The 19303-nt window shown below is 41.6% G+C and overlaps 1 protein-coding gene across 1 annotated transcript in view; it reads right to left on the reverse strand.

Moving 5' to 3' along the window:
* dmd (dystrophin) overlaps positions 1–19303 on the reverse strand; it is a gene marked incomplete at its 5' end in the record, with an annotated part of 308870 nt that overhangs the window by 231075 nt on the left and 58492 nt on the right. The window contains one exon of the mRNA XM_079236662.1: positions 3415–3476. Within this exon, the coding sequence (XP_079092788.1) occupies positions 3415–3476 (62 nt within the window). The remainder of the gene's footprint in view (positions 1–3414; positions 3477–19303) is intronic.

The following is a 19303-nucleotide window of genomic DNA, read 5'->3' on the forward strand; positions in this document are numbered from 1 at the left end:
GTGTGTGTGTGTGTGTGTGTGTGTGTGTGTGTGTGTGTGTGTGTGTGTGTGTGCACGCGTGTGTGTGTGTGTGTGTGAGAGAGAGTCTCATCTATCTAGGATAGGGTACTCATTATGCTCCACTGAGTTTGGATGGATGAGGGGATATCTCTCTCCTCCTCTCCTGCCTATCTATCCCCCTCTTTCTATCTGTCTCCTGGCCTCCCACCTCCAAATTTACTCCCTCCCTCTTTCTTTTACTTAAGGTGAGAGGGGATCTGGCAGGGTGGGAAGGAAAGAGAAGAAAGGAAAGGAAAAGAGGGGATGAGGAAAGGACAGGAAAGGGATAGGAGACGTGCATAGACGGTATATAAGAAGTGGACATAGTCATCGCGACATCACCCATTGGTTTTATGGACTGCCGTTATGAAGCCTCGAATCCAGTGGTTTTGCTCTCGCCTTATACAACCAGAGGAGGTGTCCCCTTGATGGTCAGTCGAGAGAATGCACGTTTTAAGACACTTCCACATCGGCTTCATCGGAGGTTGCTGCCTGGAGTCTCCTCCAGAATAGCGGGAATGAAGGCAAAGAACCCAAGTGACCATAGAACCCAAGTGACCATATTCAGAATACGGAGAAGCAACATAGAGACGTGGTATCCATCTCTGGTAGTGGCAGAAGAAGTCTTGAAGAAGACTTGAAACTAGAGATTGAGCCATAAACTCATGTTAACAATGTTTACTGAGGGAATAAATCAAGAGAGCAGAAGAGTTCTTTCCTGATAGACTTCTATACAACCAGAGGAGGCGTCCCCTGATGGTCAGTCAAGAGAATGCACGTTTTAAGACACTTCTGCATCGACTTCACGGAGGTTGCCGCCTGGAGGAGTGGAGTGGAGGAGAGAGGAATGAAGGCAAAGAACCCAAAGCAAAAGGCAATAGAAGAGAAGGAGAGGAAAGTAAGGAAAGATGGGAGAAGAAGAAGGCAAAAAGTAGGAGAGGACAGGAAAAGGGGAAAGAAGACCCCGTCTGTCCCTCTCCTAGTTTTAATTACCTGGCTCAGATCAGACTGTGTTCCAATAGCTTTACTCACACAAGCGAGCACCCACACATACTGTATGCACACACACACACACACACACACGCACATCTAAGTCTTCATCGCCATGGCAACGGCACATCCCTAGCCCTTTTGTAATCAACTTAGAAAATGAGAATAAAAGTGATGTGTTGGCACGCACAAAGTACCCACACACCGCAAATAAACACCAAAATGTAATTAGAATGAAATTCAGAACAAGTGTGTGTGTGTGTGTGTGTGTGTGTGTGTGTGTGTGTGTGTGTGTGTGTGTGTGTGTGTGTGTGTGTGTGTGTGTGTGTGTGGTACTGAGTACAGGACAACAAAGGGCCAGAGACAACAATCAACCAACACAAAAGAAAAACTACAAAAAATACATATTTTCTGGAAACAATCCCAAATAAAGCATGTACAATCACAAGAAAAAGGGAAACCTGAAAAATGTGCATCACTCTCCCTTTATCCTAGCTTCACCAAACCCATTCTCCAGAGAGAATGGACATGGCGGGAATAGAGTGTGTGTGTGTGTGTGTGTGTGTGTGTGTGTGTGTGTGTGTGTGTGTGTGTGTGTGTGTGTGTGTGTGTGCGTGTGTGTGTGTGTGTGTGTATGTGTGTGTGTGTGTGTGTTGTGTTGTGTCCCCCTCCAGTGTGTGTGTGTGTGTGTGCGTGTGTGTGCGTGTGTGTGCGCGTGTGAGTGAATCACAGCCGTAAAAGGAAATGCCTCTGAAATTGTCCACGACTCGGAGGAAGGAACAGAAAACAGCCCCAGATGAAAGCAGGTGGAAGATACTGCCAGCGTAAATTTATAAAAATAGATTGTCCTCCTGTTTGTTTTCTTCTGAAAATAGGAGAAAATACTTTTCAGACAGACGGAGGTATTGAAGTAGAGATATTCTGATACCTGTCTAGGAAATGTCTCAGATACAGTATAAAATGCTGGATTGGGTATCAGCGCGTACATGGGTCTTTGCAACATCCAAAACAAGATCCAATATCTTGTTTTTATATCATTTAAGGATTCAAGGATGATTTATTGTCATTGTATAACACAGGGTTGAACAACGAAAAGCAGTTTAAGCCCATTCGCTATTGTAAAAACATGACAAACAACAAAACAAGCAGGACACTCCGATGCACTTTTCCAAAAGTTTCATCGGGATGAATTTAAACAGCAACAACATAACAATTTTAAAGAAAATCTGGCTAGAAAATACTTTTTAAATGTATTTATCGTTTACCCTAAGATTCTTGGTCTCTGTCCTAAAAAAGACATGTGGGTTTATGTGGGTCTCTAATGCCGTGTTCACACCGGCAACGCGAATTGACGATTTATTCGCGCCGCGGCGAGATGGATACGTTTGAGGCGGCGTGAACAGAATGTTTGACCTGGGGCGAACAAAGCGAAGGACGCGACGCGAATTTGCGTGAGTTGAATTCTCCCAACTCTGGCGGAGAAATCGCATGACGCAAAGTTGCGGCAGCCAATCAGCGTTGAGAAGCTGCGCCCGTCATCACCGCCGTCCTGCCGTTTCTGAATGAAACTGCTGTTGCTCCGCCAGAATCAGCGCTGACAGCGGCTTCATTGAGACGCTGTTGTGGGACTACGGATAATATTAGGAACCCAGACACCATGGAGTTTGATGTTCCGACATATGTGGAATTGACACAAAAAGTATAAAGCAGAACTAGTGGTTATTTCCATGGTGGATGGCATAATCTGTATCGTTTTACGGAGATACGCGAGACGCAGTTCCTGGAGGAGTCGGTGAAATTCACCGAGCCGTGTGCGGCTACGGGTGATGTTATGAACCCAAATATGAGGGCTTGTCTCTCTCACAGAGACAAGCAACGAAGCTAAGCCACGCCCCCTTCGCGCCGCGATTTTTCGCGTTTGGTGTGAACACCCTCGTTTCAATCACGCGAGTAAACTGCCGCGGTGGACGCGGCATTAGGGTGCAGTACTGGGCCGATTCTCAGGTTAAGGTGTAGGGATTAATATTGGGAGAGAAAACAAAGGTATAGGAACCTTTCTAAATGGAATTAGGAGAAGATGCTTTTCCCTGCATGGGTAGTACTCCCACATGAAGAATATCTCATAACATACATGAAGACCTCTTCCATTGAGACACCATTATCAAAGCAGTGAGCCTCAGCCATTAAAACCAAGAGACAGAGACAAAGAGGCTCCAAGGAGCCAGCGATGAAAGCTCCGACAGATTGTTTCATTTGTGTGTTCATAATATTCAAGACTACGACGATATGAAGCGATCTAGTTTGAGACTCTTGCAAGTGCAGAGAGGGAATAGAAGACATTGTGGATGAAGTGGACAATGGAAAGTAAGGCGGAAGCTGTCTTACCTTAGCCAACTGTGAGTTTACCCATTTTGTGAAAGTCTTCTTCTGAACGTCTTCTCTTTCATCTGCCAGAAGAAAAGAAACACAGTCAGGAAAAAAGACCTGTACATGCCACAGGTACAGTAAAAAATGGTGTGTGTGTGTCAGATGAATGGCAGCGAGTAAAAAAAGAAAACACATGAAAAAGATGCACTTGCAGTACACTTTGATAAAGAACCGGGCATACCAGACTCCAATTTTCTGACTGACTGGTTGACAATCTAAATACAAGCATCTGTATCTCTCTCAACACACACAGTGTGTGTGTGTGTGTGTGTGTGTGTGTGTGTGTGTGTGTGTGTGTGTGTGTGTGTGTGTGTGTGTGTGGGGTGTGGTGAGTGGTGCTCAGCATAAGAGGCTCCTCATATTTTGCTCAGGGCTAATGGCATCCTCATCATATCAATCAGCGGGCCACTTGCAGGCCTTCACCGACGCGTCAGACGACAAACTGGAGTGAGTCTGCGCCCCTTGTTGCCCTCGTGGAACAGCACCTCTCTTCAATTTGAAAAGCATTATTGTGATCTCAGTCGTGTAGCCATTTGCTGCCAATCAACCAACCCATTGTTATCTGAAAGGAGTAAATATGGTGGATCTCGTCTGAAATAAGTGACTCATTGACCCAGAGTTCCCTGAATGGGTTTTGATTTGTCATTTTAGAGTAGGTCTCTACTTTGTATCCATTTTGTCATTTGGAATTAAACCCATTATATGAAGTATTGGTAACACTTACGATGAAAAAAGTCTTGAAAATATATTTGTATTGATACATTTTAAAAATCTGGTGCATTAATAAAGGAGATATTTCTACCTGTGCGGACTTTATTCTCCTACAACTGAACAGCAATACAACCTGTGTATCTTAATATAGAACCCCCCCCCCATTTTCCTTTCAAGGTGGAACCCATCAATGTAGAATAGGGTTTGTTGTTTGCAATAGTTGTGTGAAGAGGAGACAACTTAGAATGGGTAACCTCTCATTCTACCCACTCGGGTGTACATGTAATACATGTCAAACTACTGGTGAATTAGTTATGAGCAGGCGGCAACCTCTGGTTCTGAAGAGTGTCTTGAACTTGCATTCTCTCTATTAGCCAAAACTCAGGGCTTCAAAATGGCAGTTCACAAATAATGGGCAATGCCACGGCGACTACGTCAACTTCATACAGTCTATGATTATGAGCAATGAGGAACGAGTTAAGAGGGATTACGTGTACCTTCATATAAAGTGTTACCAAATGATTGGCTGCACTGCAGAATTATCTGATAATAACCATTTGTACCAGGAACACTTTCTTTCAGTCAAAGACATTTCCTTCATCCTCCACTGTACTTTGCATGTTAGCATTTTTCACATGCTGACGCGCTAAAGTAAAAGAATGAACTGAATGACAATGAATGCATTAACATTAAGAGTAACTTCTCATTTTGGATGTTATAACTGGAAGTATGTAAGGTCTGCATTTGCAAGTGTGTACAACCATGAAAGCTCTCTGTGAGGAAGTGCTGTACTGAGCTAAATGCTAAACCTGTAAATATGCGTGCAGTGAGAAGGCTAACAGGGTAATGTTTAGCAAGTATAATGTCAACCATTTTACTTTAGCAGGTTTTATGCTTACATTTGCTAAAAAGCTTTAAAAAAGAAAGGCTGAGGTTGATGGGAATATATTAGTTCAACAGGTATTTACTGTATTTGTAAAATAAACCAAAGTATTGGAGAAAATAAAATTATGACTTATATGAAAAGTCATGAGGATCACCAAAGTTATTACAATCTACACGGCTAGCATGGCTAAAAAGGGCGGTGTATTGGAGACGTCACGAATGGAAAGATACAATTTACTAATATAACCTCAGAACACTCTGAACCCATCAGCTATCAGTCTGACAATATTTTGCCTAAAGACTAATTCTAAGATAATAAAAAAGCTAAATCGTCGTCAGTCGATAGCTGATTGGGTTTCCCTGCATGCAAAGCCTGCTCAAACAGGATTGGTCAATACGACTTACAAATACAACATTGAGAAACACCAAAAAAGAAAGTAGTTTTTCTTAGTGTAACGTAGTCTTGTTCATTCTGGAATGGCACAATCCACTTGACACGGAAAATGCAAACATTAACGTTGGTCTGCCATCAGTGAGAAAACACCAGTACTTTTCATGCCTCTGAGAACCAGAGTTTGCCGAAAGCTTTCAAAGTCTTCTCTCTGAAATGTCAGCTTTCTCAGGCACAAAGAAAAACAGCTCTGCTGTTACAACCTGGCGGCATTTTCCAGTTCCATTAGTTTTCAAAAGGTTTCAAAAAGCCGGTCGCAGATTATTTCTTTTCTCCACCGTGACTGTAGAGCATGTGATCTTTCATTAAAGTAAAAAGGTGAACATCTGGAAGCTTTATTTTGATGATATTTACATTGAAAAATGTGTTTTAACTTGACCACAATAAACCATAGAAGGAATACATTCAATGAGACCTTGAATGACAATTCCCCCTTGAAACAATACCACTGTAGATGCCTATATAGCAGCACAATACCATCCACTGTACCGTGTGTTTCCCTCTGTAGAGCATTGCAGCGTGGCCTATGACATGCATTACAATGCAAATGGGAGCATGATGACTTATAATAACACTTCTCCCCCGCCTCTCTCATTTGGCTAGAAATAGGGTCACTTCCCATTACTACCGATAATAAATTACACTCTCATCGTGAAACAGAACATCAGGTTAGATATTACACCAGCCAAGCTAACAGTACTCGTTAGGCGTGTGTGTGTGTGTGTGTGTGTGTGTGTGTGTGTGTGTGTGTGTGTGTGTGTGTGTGTGTGTGTGTTGACACCAGCCAGGCATTGACTAATGGAGCTGATAATGAAACTTCTCCTTTAATTAAAAGGTCCCATGTTGAGCAGCACTGTGGTGAGACGCCGGACGGACACACACACACACACACACACACACACACACACACACACACACACACACACACACACACACACAGTGGCATGCTGATGCTGAGCGGCGGTGCATGAATGAAATAGAAGCATTCAGCACACAAGCTTATCTAAAGCAGGTGATCCATTCACATCAGTGTACAATGTATGTGTCTCACTGTATTCCCACAATGCAAATGTGAGTGCAAAGTTCTTCTGCGTGTGCATGTTGCATTGGTAGTGGACCTTAAAATATTGTCATTTAATTTGATAAAAAAAATATTGCAATATTTGATTTTCTCTATATCAACAAGCCATATATTGCCGTTAATATTAAATGGTCAGAGCAATTTACGTGAAAGAGCGAGAAACTCTGCATAGTGAGGTGTTCTGGATAAAACCAACACAGGACTTTCACCCAGTAGACCACTTTTTGTGTCCCGTGTGAAACCAAGTCAACGTTGATTTACTGTAACTAACTCTTGTTAACTTCCTTGACCTAACCTAACCGGCAAGTAAGCTATTTAAACTATTTAAATATGTAGGAAGTTTATTTTGAAAAGACTATGTATGCTAAACTGTATACGTTTCCTGTGAACTCTTTATTATAATATACTGAAAATATACTGTACATGCAAATAGCAGAACTAAAGCATTTAAAACTGACACTAGAGGGGAACCGTGAGCGTGATAGTTTGAGGCTGAGGGCCAAGCGTTGGGGTTTGACGAGTTTGGAGTGAGAATGTGTTGGTTTGAAAGTGAAGGAGTGTGTGAGAACGACAGGGGAGGGCAGGAAGCAGTTAAATGCTGACGGAGAGGGAGGCACGATCAATAGTCCATTTAAACCGCCGTTCTGCCACTGAAACCTGCAGTGGCTTCACACAGTCATGATGCATGCACATGCATCTCATTAAAGACAACATTAACAGCTTCGTCTTGGGTTTAGAGGGGCGCCAGAAAGAAGAGGAGGAAATCCAGTGCAGAGGTAAGCAGAAGGGAAGAATGAAATGAAATCCCATGAGAGAATAGAATGGGCCTAAATAAAAGGAGAGAGAAAAGACTACAGGGAGAAAGGACATTATTAGAGAAAGTATAGAAAAGACAACAAAGGAGAACTGACAGGACAGAGGAAAAAAGGGAGAAATGAAGTTGGAGGATCCGTCTGAGGCAGAACTAGGAAAATATCTATGCGACAGCAAACTGGAGAAACACCTTTAAATGTGAGTAACAAGTAGCACAACAAGTAGCGCAATGGAGTCTCCAGCTGTGCCTGAGCACCACTTAGCTCGCTCCCCGCTACAGCTCAGATAAGGAGGGGCTGAGTGCCATATAGACCCATTATAGTGAAGAGGCAGACATCTCTACGACCGATAACAAAAATTGCACCAAAAAAACTGTCCCTTTTTTGTTTTTGGTTTCATATTAAATTAAATCACAAAGGTAAAACAGCTCCAAGTGAATTTAGAAGCGGAACAGATAAATACATAGTGACTGTTTTATAACCCATTAACCAAGGACGTCATTCAACAAGCAAAATTATAAATTACATACATTAAAGTAAATTACATACATTTAGGGTTTTGGATTGTTGGTCAGCAAAAAAAGTCATCTGAAGATGTTACAAAGGGCTTAAGAAAAATTATTATGATTTTCACTATTTTCTGTTGCTTGAGAGACCAAACAATTAATGATGTTTATCCTTTCAGCGTCCTCAGTAAAAGTGTCTCTCAGCTGTTTTGTGAAAAGCTCTTCAAACAGACTCTTAGTTGCATCATTTCGGAGGATTCCTAGTAGCAAAACAAGTTCGTTAAAATGGCCTCAGGTGGTTTCTTTGTAAAAAAGAGGAGTGAGTGTGAGGAAAATAATTACAGAAAAAGGAAGTCCTTTCCAGCAGGACTCTAACCTGCTGACTGAACATTGGCTCCCAGATCAACGACTGTGGCAAAGCAATGGACAAACAGTAGATAAAACTGATCCGTCTAAGAAACGTTTAGCCAAGTAATCAATTTCAGGACTTTTTTTTAAAGCTTTGAATGTTTTTTGCTCCAAAAGAAACTTTGAAATCCCAGTTGTGTTGGGTTCTTGAGGTTTTCCCACAGCCATCCTACCCTTCAGCCTTGAGATGAGATAATTGAGCTAAATTCATTTTTCCACTTGATCTGTCTGCCTTTATGTCGTATAGAGTCAGTTTTTTGTAATTTGAGGGCACAAATTACTTTTGTGATGGTGGGATTCATTAAAAGATTTCTCCAGACATCTGCTAGGCTTCATACTTTTCTGGAAAAAAACTCTTCAATTGATCTTAAAATACACCGTTTCTCTGTTCCCCTGAGAAAACCATTCCCACGTGTGCCACTGAGAGAGAAGCTGCGCTGGCAACACAACCTCACAGTTAACTAGACGGTCAGACAGCAGGAAAGAGTCGCCCAGACCAGCGGCACACCTAACATCTGCCGAACCCGAAGCACTTGACAAACAACAGAAATAAAGGAAAGGGAGGAAGAGGAAGTGCGGAGCGGTGTGCACTCACTCATTAGTCCGGCTAATGGAGTCCAGTGAAACTAGATGGAAGGGGGAGTTTGATCCTACATGGGACTATTAACCCACCAGTTTCTCAGCTAATGGTGTGCAAACAAGACTGGAAGCTTGTTTTGATGCGTCATGGGAACCAGCTGGAGCCTGTCAGCACGCAAAACTACAGAGGCTGGGGAAACGATCGGAAAAACAAAGACCAGGAGGAGAAATATCGTATCTCTAACCTCAAAAAGCTCCAAGTCATGAAATATGGATGCAGATGTTTTCTGCAAGGCGTAGACGTGGTTAAAGTGTAAATCTATTGCGCTGATCATTGCCAAAGCCCACAGCACATCCAATCTTCCCTGTTCCTTGTTGCCAGAAAATAAAAAAGTCAGAAACAAATGAAATGATTGAAGTTTTAACACTTCATCAGCAGGTGCATCTTTTAGTCGTCCTTAATAGTTTTTGCTTTCAAAGTGAAAAAGGACCACGGGAGCACTCTCCCAAGGAAGCGAATGCAAATCCATAAATGCATTTTCAATTTCAGTCATTAAGTTCTATTCACATTCCAAGACATTTAGCAGATGCTCATGTGGCAGATGGCTTACCAAAAGTGCAAAAGTTAAATAACCTTCTAGTTTTAGCTCATCAAAAGTTAGATAAAGCAAGGACACGGTAAAAGTCTGCTCAATATTTTCTTGAACTGATCTTGGACAGGAAGGCCTATTTGCCGTGGACACAGGTTTCTCAGCTTCACCGTTAATAGACCTGAGTGGAATTACAGTTTGACGCTTTCATGTTAAACTTCAGCCGGGAGTGAAGAAATGAGGTCCCCAGAGAAGCTGGCAGCCTCTTGTGTTTCAGACGCGTTTTTTTTAAATGGAGCCATAAAACTCTCAAAGTATGGCCTAGTTATTGTCTGTCCTTGTGTCGGTTCACCTGTTGACTAAAAGAAGTCCACTCCTCTGTAAGAGTAAAAAACCTGATGGCACAGCAAACAGGACACGCTCACAGCTAATTCTACAAACTTTTTGAAAATGTAAAAGCTGAAAAACAGGGGCTCACGTATATTTTAAAGCCCAACTCATTGAATCCATGGCATAACACTTCCTGCTTCTTGTAAACGACTACATGTCTTCATATAAGTGATGACCTTTAAAGTGTAACGTAACAAGGCTTTGTAGGAAGAACAAAAATAACAAACTGGCAATGAAGTGAATTTTGCTAAATGCATGTTCATGTTCCCATTTCCAAGCAAGTTTTTACAAAGGAAATGTTTTCAAGAGCAAACGTCTAGTTTAACTAAGTGCAGCAAACCTTATTTTATACAGCTACTTGTGATTATTGTTGAAGCTCGGGTTGGTTCATGTTGAGAAACTAGCAAGATTTCAAAAATGATCCAACAAACAAACCCTCCAAAAATCCAAGTAGCTCACACTAGCTCCAAATGTAGCAACACTCCAAAGACACTTCCCCAAAAATTATTTATAATGAACATAAACATGGTTTATGAGTACTCAAGCTAGCAGCTTGTGAAAACTCTGATGATGTGCAAAAAGTTCACGTATTCGGACATGTAGGCCCAATCATTTCATGTCCTTTTATTTGGGACAAATGAAATGACATTAAATGATGGGACGGCCTTTTACTCTCCTGTGACAGCTGTCAGGATGAAAAGGAAATTCTGATAAACATAACAAGGAATGTTTTTGAAGAACATCACCAACACTACCTATAACGTTTTGTCACACTGAAAATGAAAGTACAAATCTCCACATATTAGCTGCAGTTTCTCAAACAGCGAATGTAATCCTCTTCTGCTATGCAAATGACTCTGACATCACACAAAGGGGTGATGCTTCTTTATCTCTCTGCAAAGGCAGCCGCGATGCACTTGATTTATTTCATCTCACAGCTCTTAAATCTTTGTCATTATGACAACTCGTCCTGTGGTATTTCACACTCAAGCACCCCGTTATTAAATCTTCTCCATATTATGCAATATGCTGTAAATCATGTCTAATCTCAGCTGCTAGCATGCCAGCCTTTCCGTAGCGCTACCGTGTTCTCGGTGGAGAACGACAAAGAGCCGAGGCTGACGCTAAATGTCATTTATGGGTCACACATCTGCCTGGAGATTATGCAGAACCTGTACTTATCATCCTTAAATGTATGTCTAATAGACTGGCACTGTGTGTGTCAGATGGACAAATTCATGGCAATGGTCTCATCCATCATGGAGGCCGGTCCCGCGGGCCTGTCAGCCGTCCTAATGGAGCTCAGTGAAAGTGTAAGCAAAGAAGCCCCGCTAGGCCAAACGAGTGATCCGTCTCCGTTGTCGGCGTGGCCCCGGCGCAACAGCCATGTTTGCCGCTGTTTTGACACCAGCTGCCTGGCAACGGTCGCGGCCGTTAGCCACGGAAGGAATCTGAGACCAAATCCAATCAGATGGGGGTCATTACTGAGAGATAAGACGGGGAGGGTGGAAACAGATGAAGAGAGAAAGACAGAGTGACAAGAAAAGGGAAGAGAAAGAGGGAACCAGGAAGCGACAGCGAGAGATAAAGATGATTGGAAAGTGAGGTGCATGACAAGCCCTCAATGTCAATTAGCACCACACACACAAGCATTCTCACAGTCAAAGTTTTTTGTCAGTGCCGCGCACGCGCACACACACACAAACACAAACACACACACACACACACACACGTTGTCATCACTTTAGAGAAACATTACATTGACTTACATGCATTGTGTCTGTGCTGCACACAGACAGACAAACGCTTCAGTCATTCTGAGTAAAATAAGTCCGCCACAGATGTATTCCAGACCCTTTTTCTTCAGCTCTCAGGCACAGATGGGCTGGGCGATTGTGATAGTTGCATGTATGCGTGTGTGTGTGTGTGTGTGTGTGTGTGTGTGTGTGTGTGTGTGTGTGTGTGTGTGTGTGTGTGTGTGTGTGTGTCTGCAGCTGTCCAGGAATACAATACAGTTACAAGCTCCGAAATGTGGAGCTGATGCCCGTCATCTGCAGTCACAGAGCTGGAGGAAGAGGGAGGAAAGAAATCGGGGAAGGGACGAAGTGACGGCCGAGAGATGTTGATGAAAAACATCAATGCGCTACTACGGTGAGAGAGAAACACCTTTAACCTCTTTTATTAAAACATGTCCACCAACTGCCACTCACAGGGGCCAGCACTCGTTTTATTTTGAAAATCTAGAACTTGCTTGGTGGTGGTTCATCTTCTCAGGTTGGAAGAAAATGTGAGGAAGATATCAAGTCAACCTGTTCTCACTTATAACATCAAATACAGACACTTGGTCTGTGGCAACCTCTGGCATAAGTATGAGAAGCACCGGGCTTTCAACCAACTTCAACCAAACTCATCCATGTAAGAAGTTCAGAGAAACTGATCGTATCAAGAGAGAGAAAGTCCACTTAAGATAACCCAGTTAGGTGTCGGTCTGATGTTGCTGCTGTTTCTATTCCTCCTGATGCACATTTAAAATAAATGTACTCCAAGACCACAAGTATTTTTTGGGGGGGTTTCTGTTTTTTGTCTTGTGTTGTAAATGGAATACAATTGCATTTTGTTGGGCATCCCTGTGTTGCAATATGACAATACATGATCCTTAGGTGGCTGCTTAGGGTGGGTGGTTTCGAATTGCCCCTGAAGGTTGTATGAATGGGTGTGAAAGAGTTTGGTCCTGATGTGCAGGTGGCACCTTGAATGATGGCCCCTGACACTTTTAGTGGTCAGGAATAGGCTAGACTAATACAAGCCATTTACCATTTACCACCCGAGTTCTGCCAAGCTATCAAAAAATAAAGGAGCTGAACAAACCACCATTACTGGGATGACAAAGTACTTGTAAACCCACATGTAACATTATATACATGTAAATGATTTAACTTTCATCTACATTTCCTCTATTTCCAAAGATAAATCAGTCAAGGTGAAACACAATTAGATTCAACATGGTGCACGGGTTGAGGTGTGTTATAAATAAACAGCTCTCCCCAAATTTGGTTCAGGTTTGGACAGAAAAAGGAATCAGAGAGAGAGAACAGATGACGAAATATGACCAAAAAAAACACCAGAGTTAAAGAAGAAGCAGACTGCAGGAAGAAGTCAATTGAGGGATGAGCGGACAACAGAGAGATCGAAGAGAAGAAGGAGAAAGCGAGAAGAAAACTTTGAAAGAGGCAAAGAAAAAAAAAGTGCAGTAATAAACGAGTGTGACACGATAAGGATACAAAAGAAAAGAGGACGTAAGAGAGGAAGACTCCTTTTCCCTGGCTGGTGAAACCCCTGTTATAATGTCCATCCACACCCCCACTGATGGGAACATATGGTGCAGCGTGAGTGTGTGTGTGTAAACACTACCGAGTGTGTGGGAAAAGGTGAGACATCTTACTGCGTCTGTGTGACAAACAAAGACGTGCGTGTCAGTGTGTGTGTGTGTGTGTGTGTGTGTGTGTGTGTGTGTGTGTGTGTGTGCGATCGCATGTGCGTGTGTGTGTATGTGTGTGAGCAAGGCCAGAAAATGTGACTCAGGAGCAGCAATATTTGATTTTGCTGCTCATTCTGTCGAAATGTTGATGTCAACAAATTGAGATTCTAAATCTGCTGATGGACAAAAAAAAGAACGAGCGAGGCAGAAATGATTATTTTCGCCCCTGTTTAGTCACCAAAGTTAGTTTTGTCATCAAGGGAACAATAGAATGAACAGTGAGAGACACACTTTATTGGTGAAGTTTATAAAGGGCATTTCAGATTTCAGGACATTAAAAATGTTTTTTTAATTTTTTATGATATTGTCTTTAAATAAACTTCAAAACTAGCTTCCACTTTCCCAGTCACATTGGGGTCCTCCAAAATGTTGACTGCTATAAAGGAGACGTTTTGTTTGACTGAAAAACAGAAAATAAAACCGTTTGCCGCCGACACATTCTTCAGTGCACAGAAGTTGACAGTGCGTCAAATTCAGAGACAAAACCTACGGTATCAGTAGGTTTTGTAAATAGTTTCTATCTCCTTTAGCAGAGCTACCAGCTAACGATAGTGCTGCTAGCTTTGATAGCAAGGTGCATCTACGATTAACATTAACTGTGTTATTATTTGGGATGCTAACTTTGGCTTGCAAAAAACATGCCTAAAATAAAAAAGTACTTCAGGGAAGCAGCGGACTCCTTAAATTTCTTTTGAGATTGGGACCATAAACTCCTGCTTGCCATTTTTACTGTGGTAATAAATCAAGTGAGAAGGAGAGTCATTTTTTCGAGTTAATGTATATTAAATTAAACCGATATAATAAAATACACTTTGGTTTGTACAAGATATGAAAATGTTCCATTTATCCTGAATCACAACAAAGTAAAATTCACTCTTTGCCGTTTTGAAGAAAAAATATGTGAACAGAATGTTTCTGAAATTATTACTATGATATTTTCTTTAGTGGCATTCATACTATGGTGCACCTAACACCTGTCCATGCATTAATCCGTTAAAGTCTTTTGCTGCTGTCCCATCGTGTGTGTGTGTGTGTGTGTGTGTGTGTGTGTGTGTGTGTGTGTGTGTGTGTGTTTGTGTTTCACATGACGCAGCTGCCACCTGTTCCAGATTAACCTAGTGCACTCCTTTGCCAGGTAAGGATTAACCTCACAAAAAATGCAGATTAAGCACTCACAGACACAGGAAGCACTCTCTCACACACACACACACACACACACACACACACACACACACACACACACACACACACACACGATGAAAAAGGTGAGGCGGAAAGATCCACTGACAAAGGGGAGAAAAATAAGGTTACAGATACTCGACACACATACTGTAAACTAGTTAATTTTGTCAGCCCCCCCCCCATCTCCCATCTCTTTCACATAACTCGTATGTCTTCATTAAAGCAGACCTTCGTGTAATTACCTCTTCTATAAAGAAAAATTCATCTTTCCTCCCGCTGTGTGACAGGAAACCTTGGAGGGCTTCCTGTCACTTTTTTTCCGTCGAGTCATTTCTAACACCAAACAAAAGGTGTTGCGTTCACACAATTTCAAAAGGTAAAAGTCTGTCGTTGTTGACATTTGCAAACACACACACACCCCAACAAACTAAAATATCACCATGGTCCCCAGTCAGACCCTTGGGTCTCGTGATGCACCGATTGACCTCAATAGCTGGATCAGGTACCAGGGACAATGTGCCGATCTGGAAACCATTATTAAGTTGTACAATAATTCAGTACATTTATATTTAGATAATTATCCTACTCACGTCCACACAGCGAGCCTCCTCATTACATCAAGAGCACTGAAAGTCAGCTTGTTATTTAAAATTTGAGTTAGCTTCAATTTTGCTCTAACCTCAGGTTTGTCCATCTATTCACTCTTCGACCTGTTTCAATCTCACTCAAATTTCTCTCCTTTGTCGACTCATTTACATTATCTGAGAGTGGCTTTCTGTATTTTCTCATCCCTGTAATTGGAAAATTGTTCATATCTGCTTTGAATGGGGGATTACTGGTGCTGGCATCAGATTTCAGGCCCAATTCAGAGCACACAAAAAAGATATATCAGAAAATTGCCCAAATCCCAAAAATGAGACTGCTAGCAATCTGTGATAAAGAAATGTCTTGTTTATTGCATGTGTACACACTCTGTGGAAGCATTTTACGTGTTACACGGCTTTCATTAAGGGACACGTAAGAGCTTGTGTGTGATATGAATACCCACAATCCTCCATGCACAGCTTTGCAAAGACTTGTTTATGCAAAATGCACAACCTCAGGCTTAATGGAGGGTACTGTCCTGGTTAAATCATTTTGGTCTAACTCCAGTGGCAAGCAATAACTTTCTACTGACCTCCAACTTTTGTTTAATGGACTTTCAGAAATACCTCTGAAATGCTTCAATTTACAGCGTAGTGATATGGCAAACATGTCGTTTTTTATCTGTAAATGTCTCATATCAGGCATGGTTGCATCAAATCTAAAATATGCTGTCCAAATACAGTGCTCCAAATACCACATGCATAATATGCAAGGTACTGCCAGTATTAAGCTGCACGTCATTTTCTGGTTTTGCACAATTTTTCGCACCAACAAACACCCATTCTTAAGTAAGGACAATATATTAGATAGACTTCAGTTGGAGCCGCGTGATAAACACAACTTCCGACAAACTGTGCACACTTCAGCAGTGTATGGCAGTGAGTGGTGAAGGAAGAATATATATTTGAGATGAAGGGGAAAACATTTACATTTTAAGGTTTGCACCGCATATAAACAGTCCAAAAAGAAAAACTGTCAGAACTCCAACATGTGGATTGGGTGCCTAATAATTGCTACCACTGACTGCTATGCGGCCGTGTGCTACAATAAGCAAAATAAATATCAGTTAACTTTGCCAAATAAATGTGCATTACCATCGCTGCTGTGTTTGCATTAGTACGGTCAGTGTAAAAGTTGTTTAATCTCTTGAGTGTCAGCTTGGCATATGGCATGCAAATATGGAGGGTACGTAGAATTTGGCAAGTTATGTTTGTATTACTAGTTTGAACTCATGTTCCACATGTTTACTGAGGTAATAAATCAATAAATCAAATCATCCGTTTGTTATAAAAAAAATAACATTTGAGATCAATGGCATTTAAATGAATGCAAAACTCATTAATGCATTTTGAGACAGACTAGATGACAACGTATGCTTTCAGTGAAGACAGCAGCGAGGCCGACTTGGATTGGTAACCACTGCGTGTTTGTGAAAGCTGCATGTAAACATGTCTGAGCCTGAAGTCCAGGAAGCCTGTCTTTAATCTGATGGTAGAGAAAGTGACCAAATCCTCTTTATAACAGCTTACGCTAACAAGTCTCATTTAGGTGCTATCTGGTGAACACATTCACTTTGAACACTTATCAGGCATACATATATACACATATACATATATATATATATATATATATATATACACACACACATATACATATATATATATATATATATATATATATATATATATATATATATATATATGTGTGTGTGTGTGTGTGTGTATATATATATATATATATATATAATGTGTGTGTAAAAATATAAATCTGCATTATGTTTTGATGCTTTTAAGTGAAGCACTTTGAATCGCCTTGTTGTGGAAATGTGCTATACAAATAAACTTGCCTTGTCTTGCCTAGTGTATGTACAGAAAGTGTGGTGATTGTGGCACAGCCCTTTCCCTGGTCTGTTTTCCATTCCACGTGAAGCATCGGTTTTCCCGTGTTGTGTTCTCCATGCGTTAACATATGGGCGGTACACGGGGATGAACACACACACACACACACACACACACACACACTCAGACGCAGACATCTGCACCGTGTGAAAATAAACTATGCACATCTTTAAATCCTCCTCTATCTCCTTTCTTTGATCCATCTCCAAACCTTTTTCTTCTCTGCGCCCCTCCTCTTCAGCCTGTCTTGCCAGCCAGTCTCTGGAGAGATTAGCCAAAAGACCAAATTGCACTTCTCTAGTCCCTAATTGGCTTGAGGGGATCTGGGGTGGGGGGGATTTGCGTCGGGGCGGAGCTCAAAAAGAAAGTGGACGCTTTAGCTAAAAGTGGAGACAAATGATGACAAAGAACTGACTTAATACAGCATCCAATCTGTAACTGCAGGGTGATGCCCTGTCGCCCCAGTGTTGGCTTTGTTTACACTTTGCTTTATTGGATGTAAGACTTTTGACCTCGGTGGGAGTGAAGAAGCCAAAGAAGTTATATTTCAACATACTTTGGGTGCAATCTTGTTGATTCTTGGGCCAAGGGACAATTGACTAGACTAAGGTGGTGGACCTGAACCCAAATATGTTTCCAGGGTCAAGACATAAAGTAATTTACAATTTAAGTGGTAGAAAATGCAAATCAATGACAATCACTGTCTTTGGGTGTAGCAGGTACGTTGGAGAATTTCCCTGGACCGTATTAGAAGGTAAACATGATAACAAGGTCGTTTTTTTTCAATTAGTGCGCTCTGACTTGGCTTTCCCAAATTCTTCATTCTACGATTCTGCCCTCCACTGTCTCCTGTTGACACATAGAGACCATTAAGTCGCCACCCCTTCATGTCAAGTTAAAAAGATCCACTAAGCCAGGAAGCTAGTTTTGAGCGTTATCGTGACAATAAGTTACATTTTCCATGAGGCTTTGAAATGAATGGCATGGATGGAACTCAATGGTGAGAGTCATCTTGTCTCCATGTTTCAGTCAAAATCCCAATGCGAGATGATAAAAGGCAGACACACGAATGATGGGTAGGAGCTAATCCACGTCTCTCCAACAGCTTCTGCAGAATCTTTTCTATACAGTCCGCATATGTAAGCATTTGAATACAGAGCTGACAAATAACACTGAATATAACATGATTGTAAAAAAAAAAGAAGAAAACAAAGAGGAACACAATCAATGTGTAATATAACATAGTATATAAGAATACAGACTAGAAATCTGGTCTGACCGTGCTCACAAGTCCCTTAAAGCATGAAAAAGCCTCGGTCTTTGATTACCGGTCCAACTCTTGTAGCCACAGAGCGAGACAGCGATCTCCTGTTTGCATAATCCGGTTCCCTCAGTATATACTGTACTTGATGTTATTCATATATTTTCCATACAGTGTATCAGTTCTATAATTCAGAATACAAACTAGAGACCAGCTGGCGATGGGATCACACCAGACGCACACACCGACGCCAAATTGGACCAGGGGCCGCTGTTGATTAACGGCAGCTCGGAAAAGATAGCATTGAGCGTGAACATGCGTTAATGTGCGTACGCACTGAATGATCCTCCAGCAGCAGCCTCTGTAGGGACCAGCCCAGAAAATATATGGGTGTGATGGCCCTCATAGGCGCACATCATTGTAAAACAACTCCCAGTCCAGGTTTAGTTAAAACTCTGGACTAACGCAAGATGGATATACATATATTCTAATTGGTGCTGGGCTAATTGTTATTGCTATTCTGCAATATGTGTATTCAACAAGAAAAAAATTACTCAGGGAAGAACTTCTTTGCTTACCGCTTCAAACCACCATATGGCCATGCAAAAACCTTTTACGCTAGCTGGAAGCACCCACCACTTACCAACATCAAACTTTTGACGGATCATTATGCTTATCGTAGCAGAACCTTTTCTTTTTCTCCTCTTCTTTCCCTGCCTAGACCACATGAAGTCCATTCATTTAAATGACAATTTTAGAAGTTGCTCCTTTCACTGTCGTAGCAAACTACTTGTGAATACATTGGTGTAGAATAAGTGGCCCCAGCGGGAACAGAGATAGCCCTGGGCAGTTACACTCTACCTACAGTGTTGGGTTAAACAAGGCAAGAAGTATTCTCTCCGTCTCCTTT

This window comes from Taurulus bubalis (genome assembly GCF_910589615.1).
Source record: "Taurulus bubalis genome assembly, chromosome: 21".
Classification (NCBI taxonomy): Eukaryota; Metazoa; Chordata; class Actinopteri; order Perciformes; family Cottidae; genus Taurulus; species Taurulus bubalis.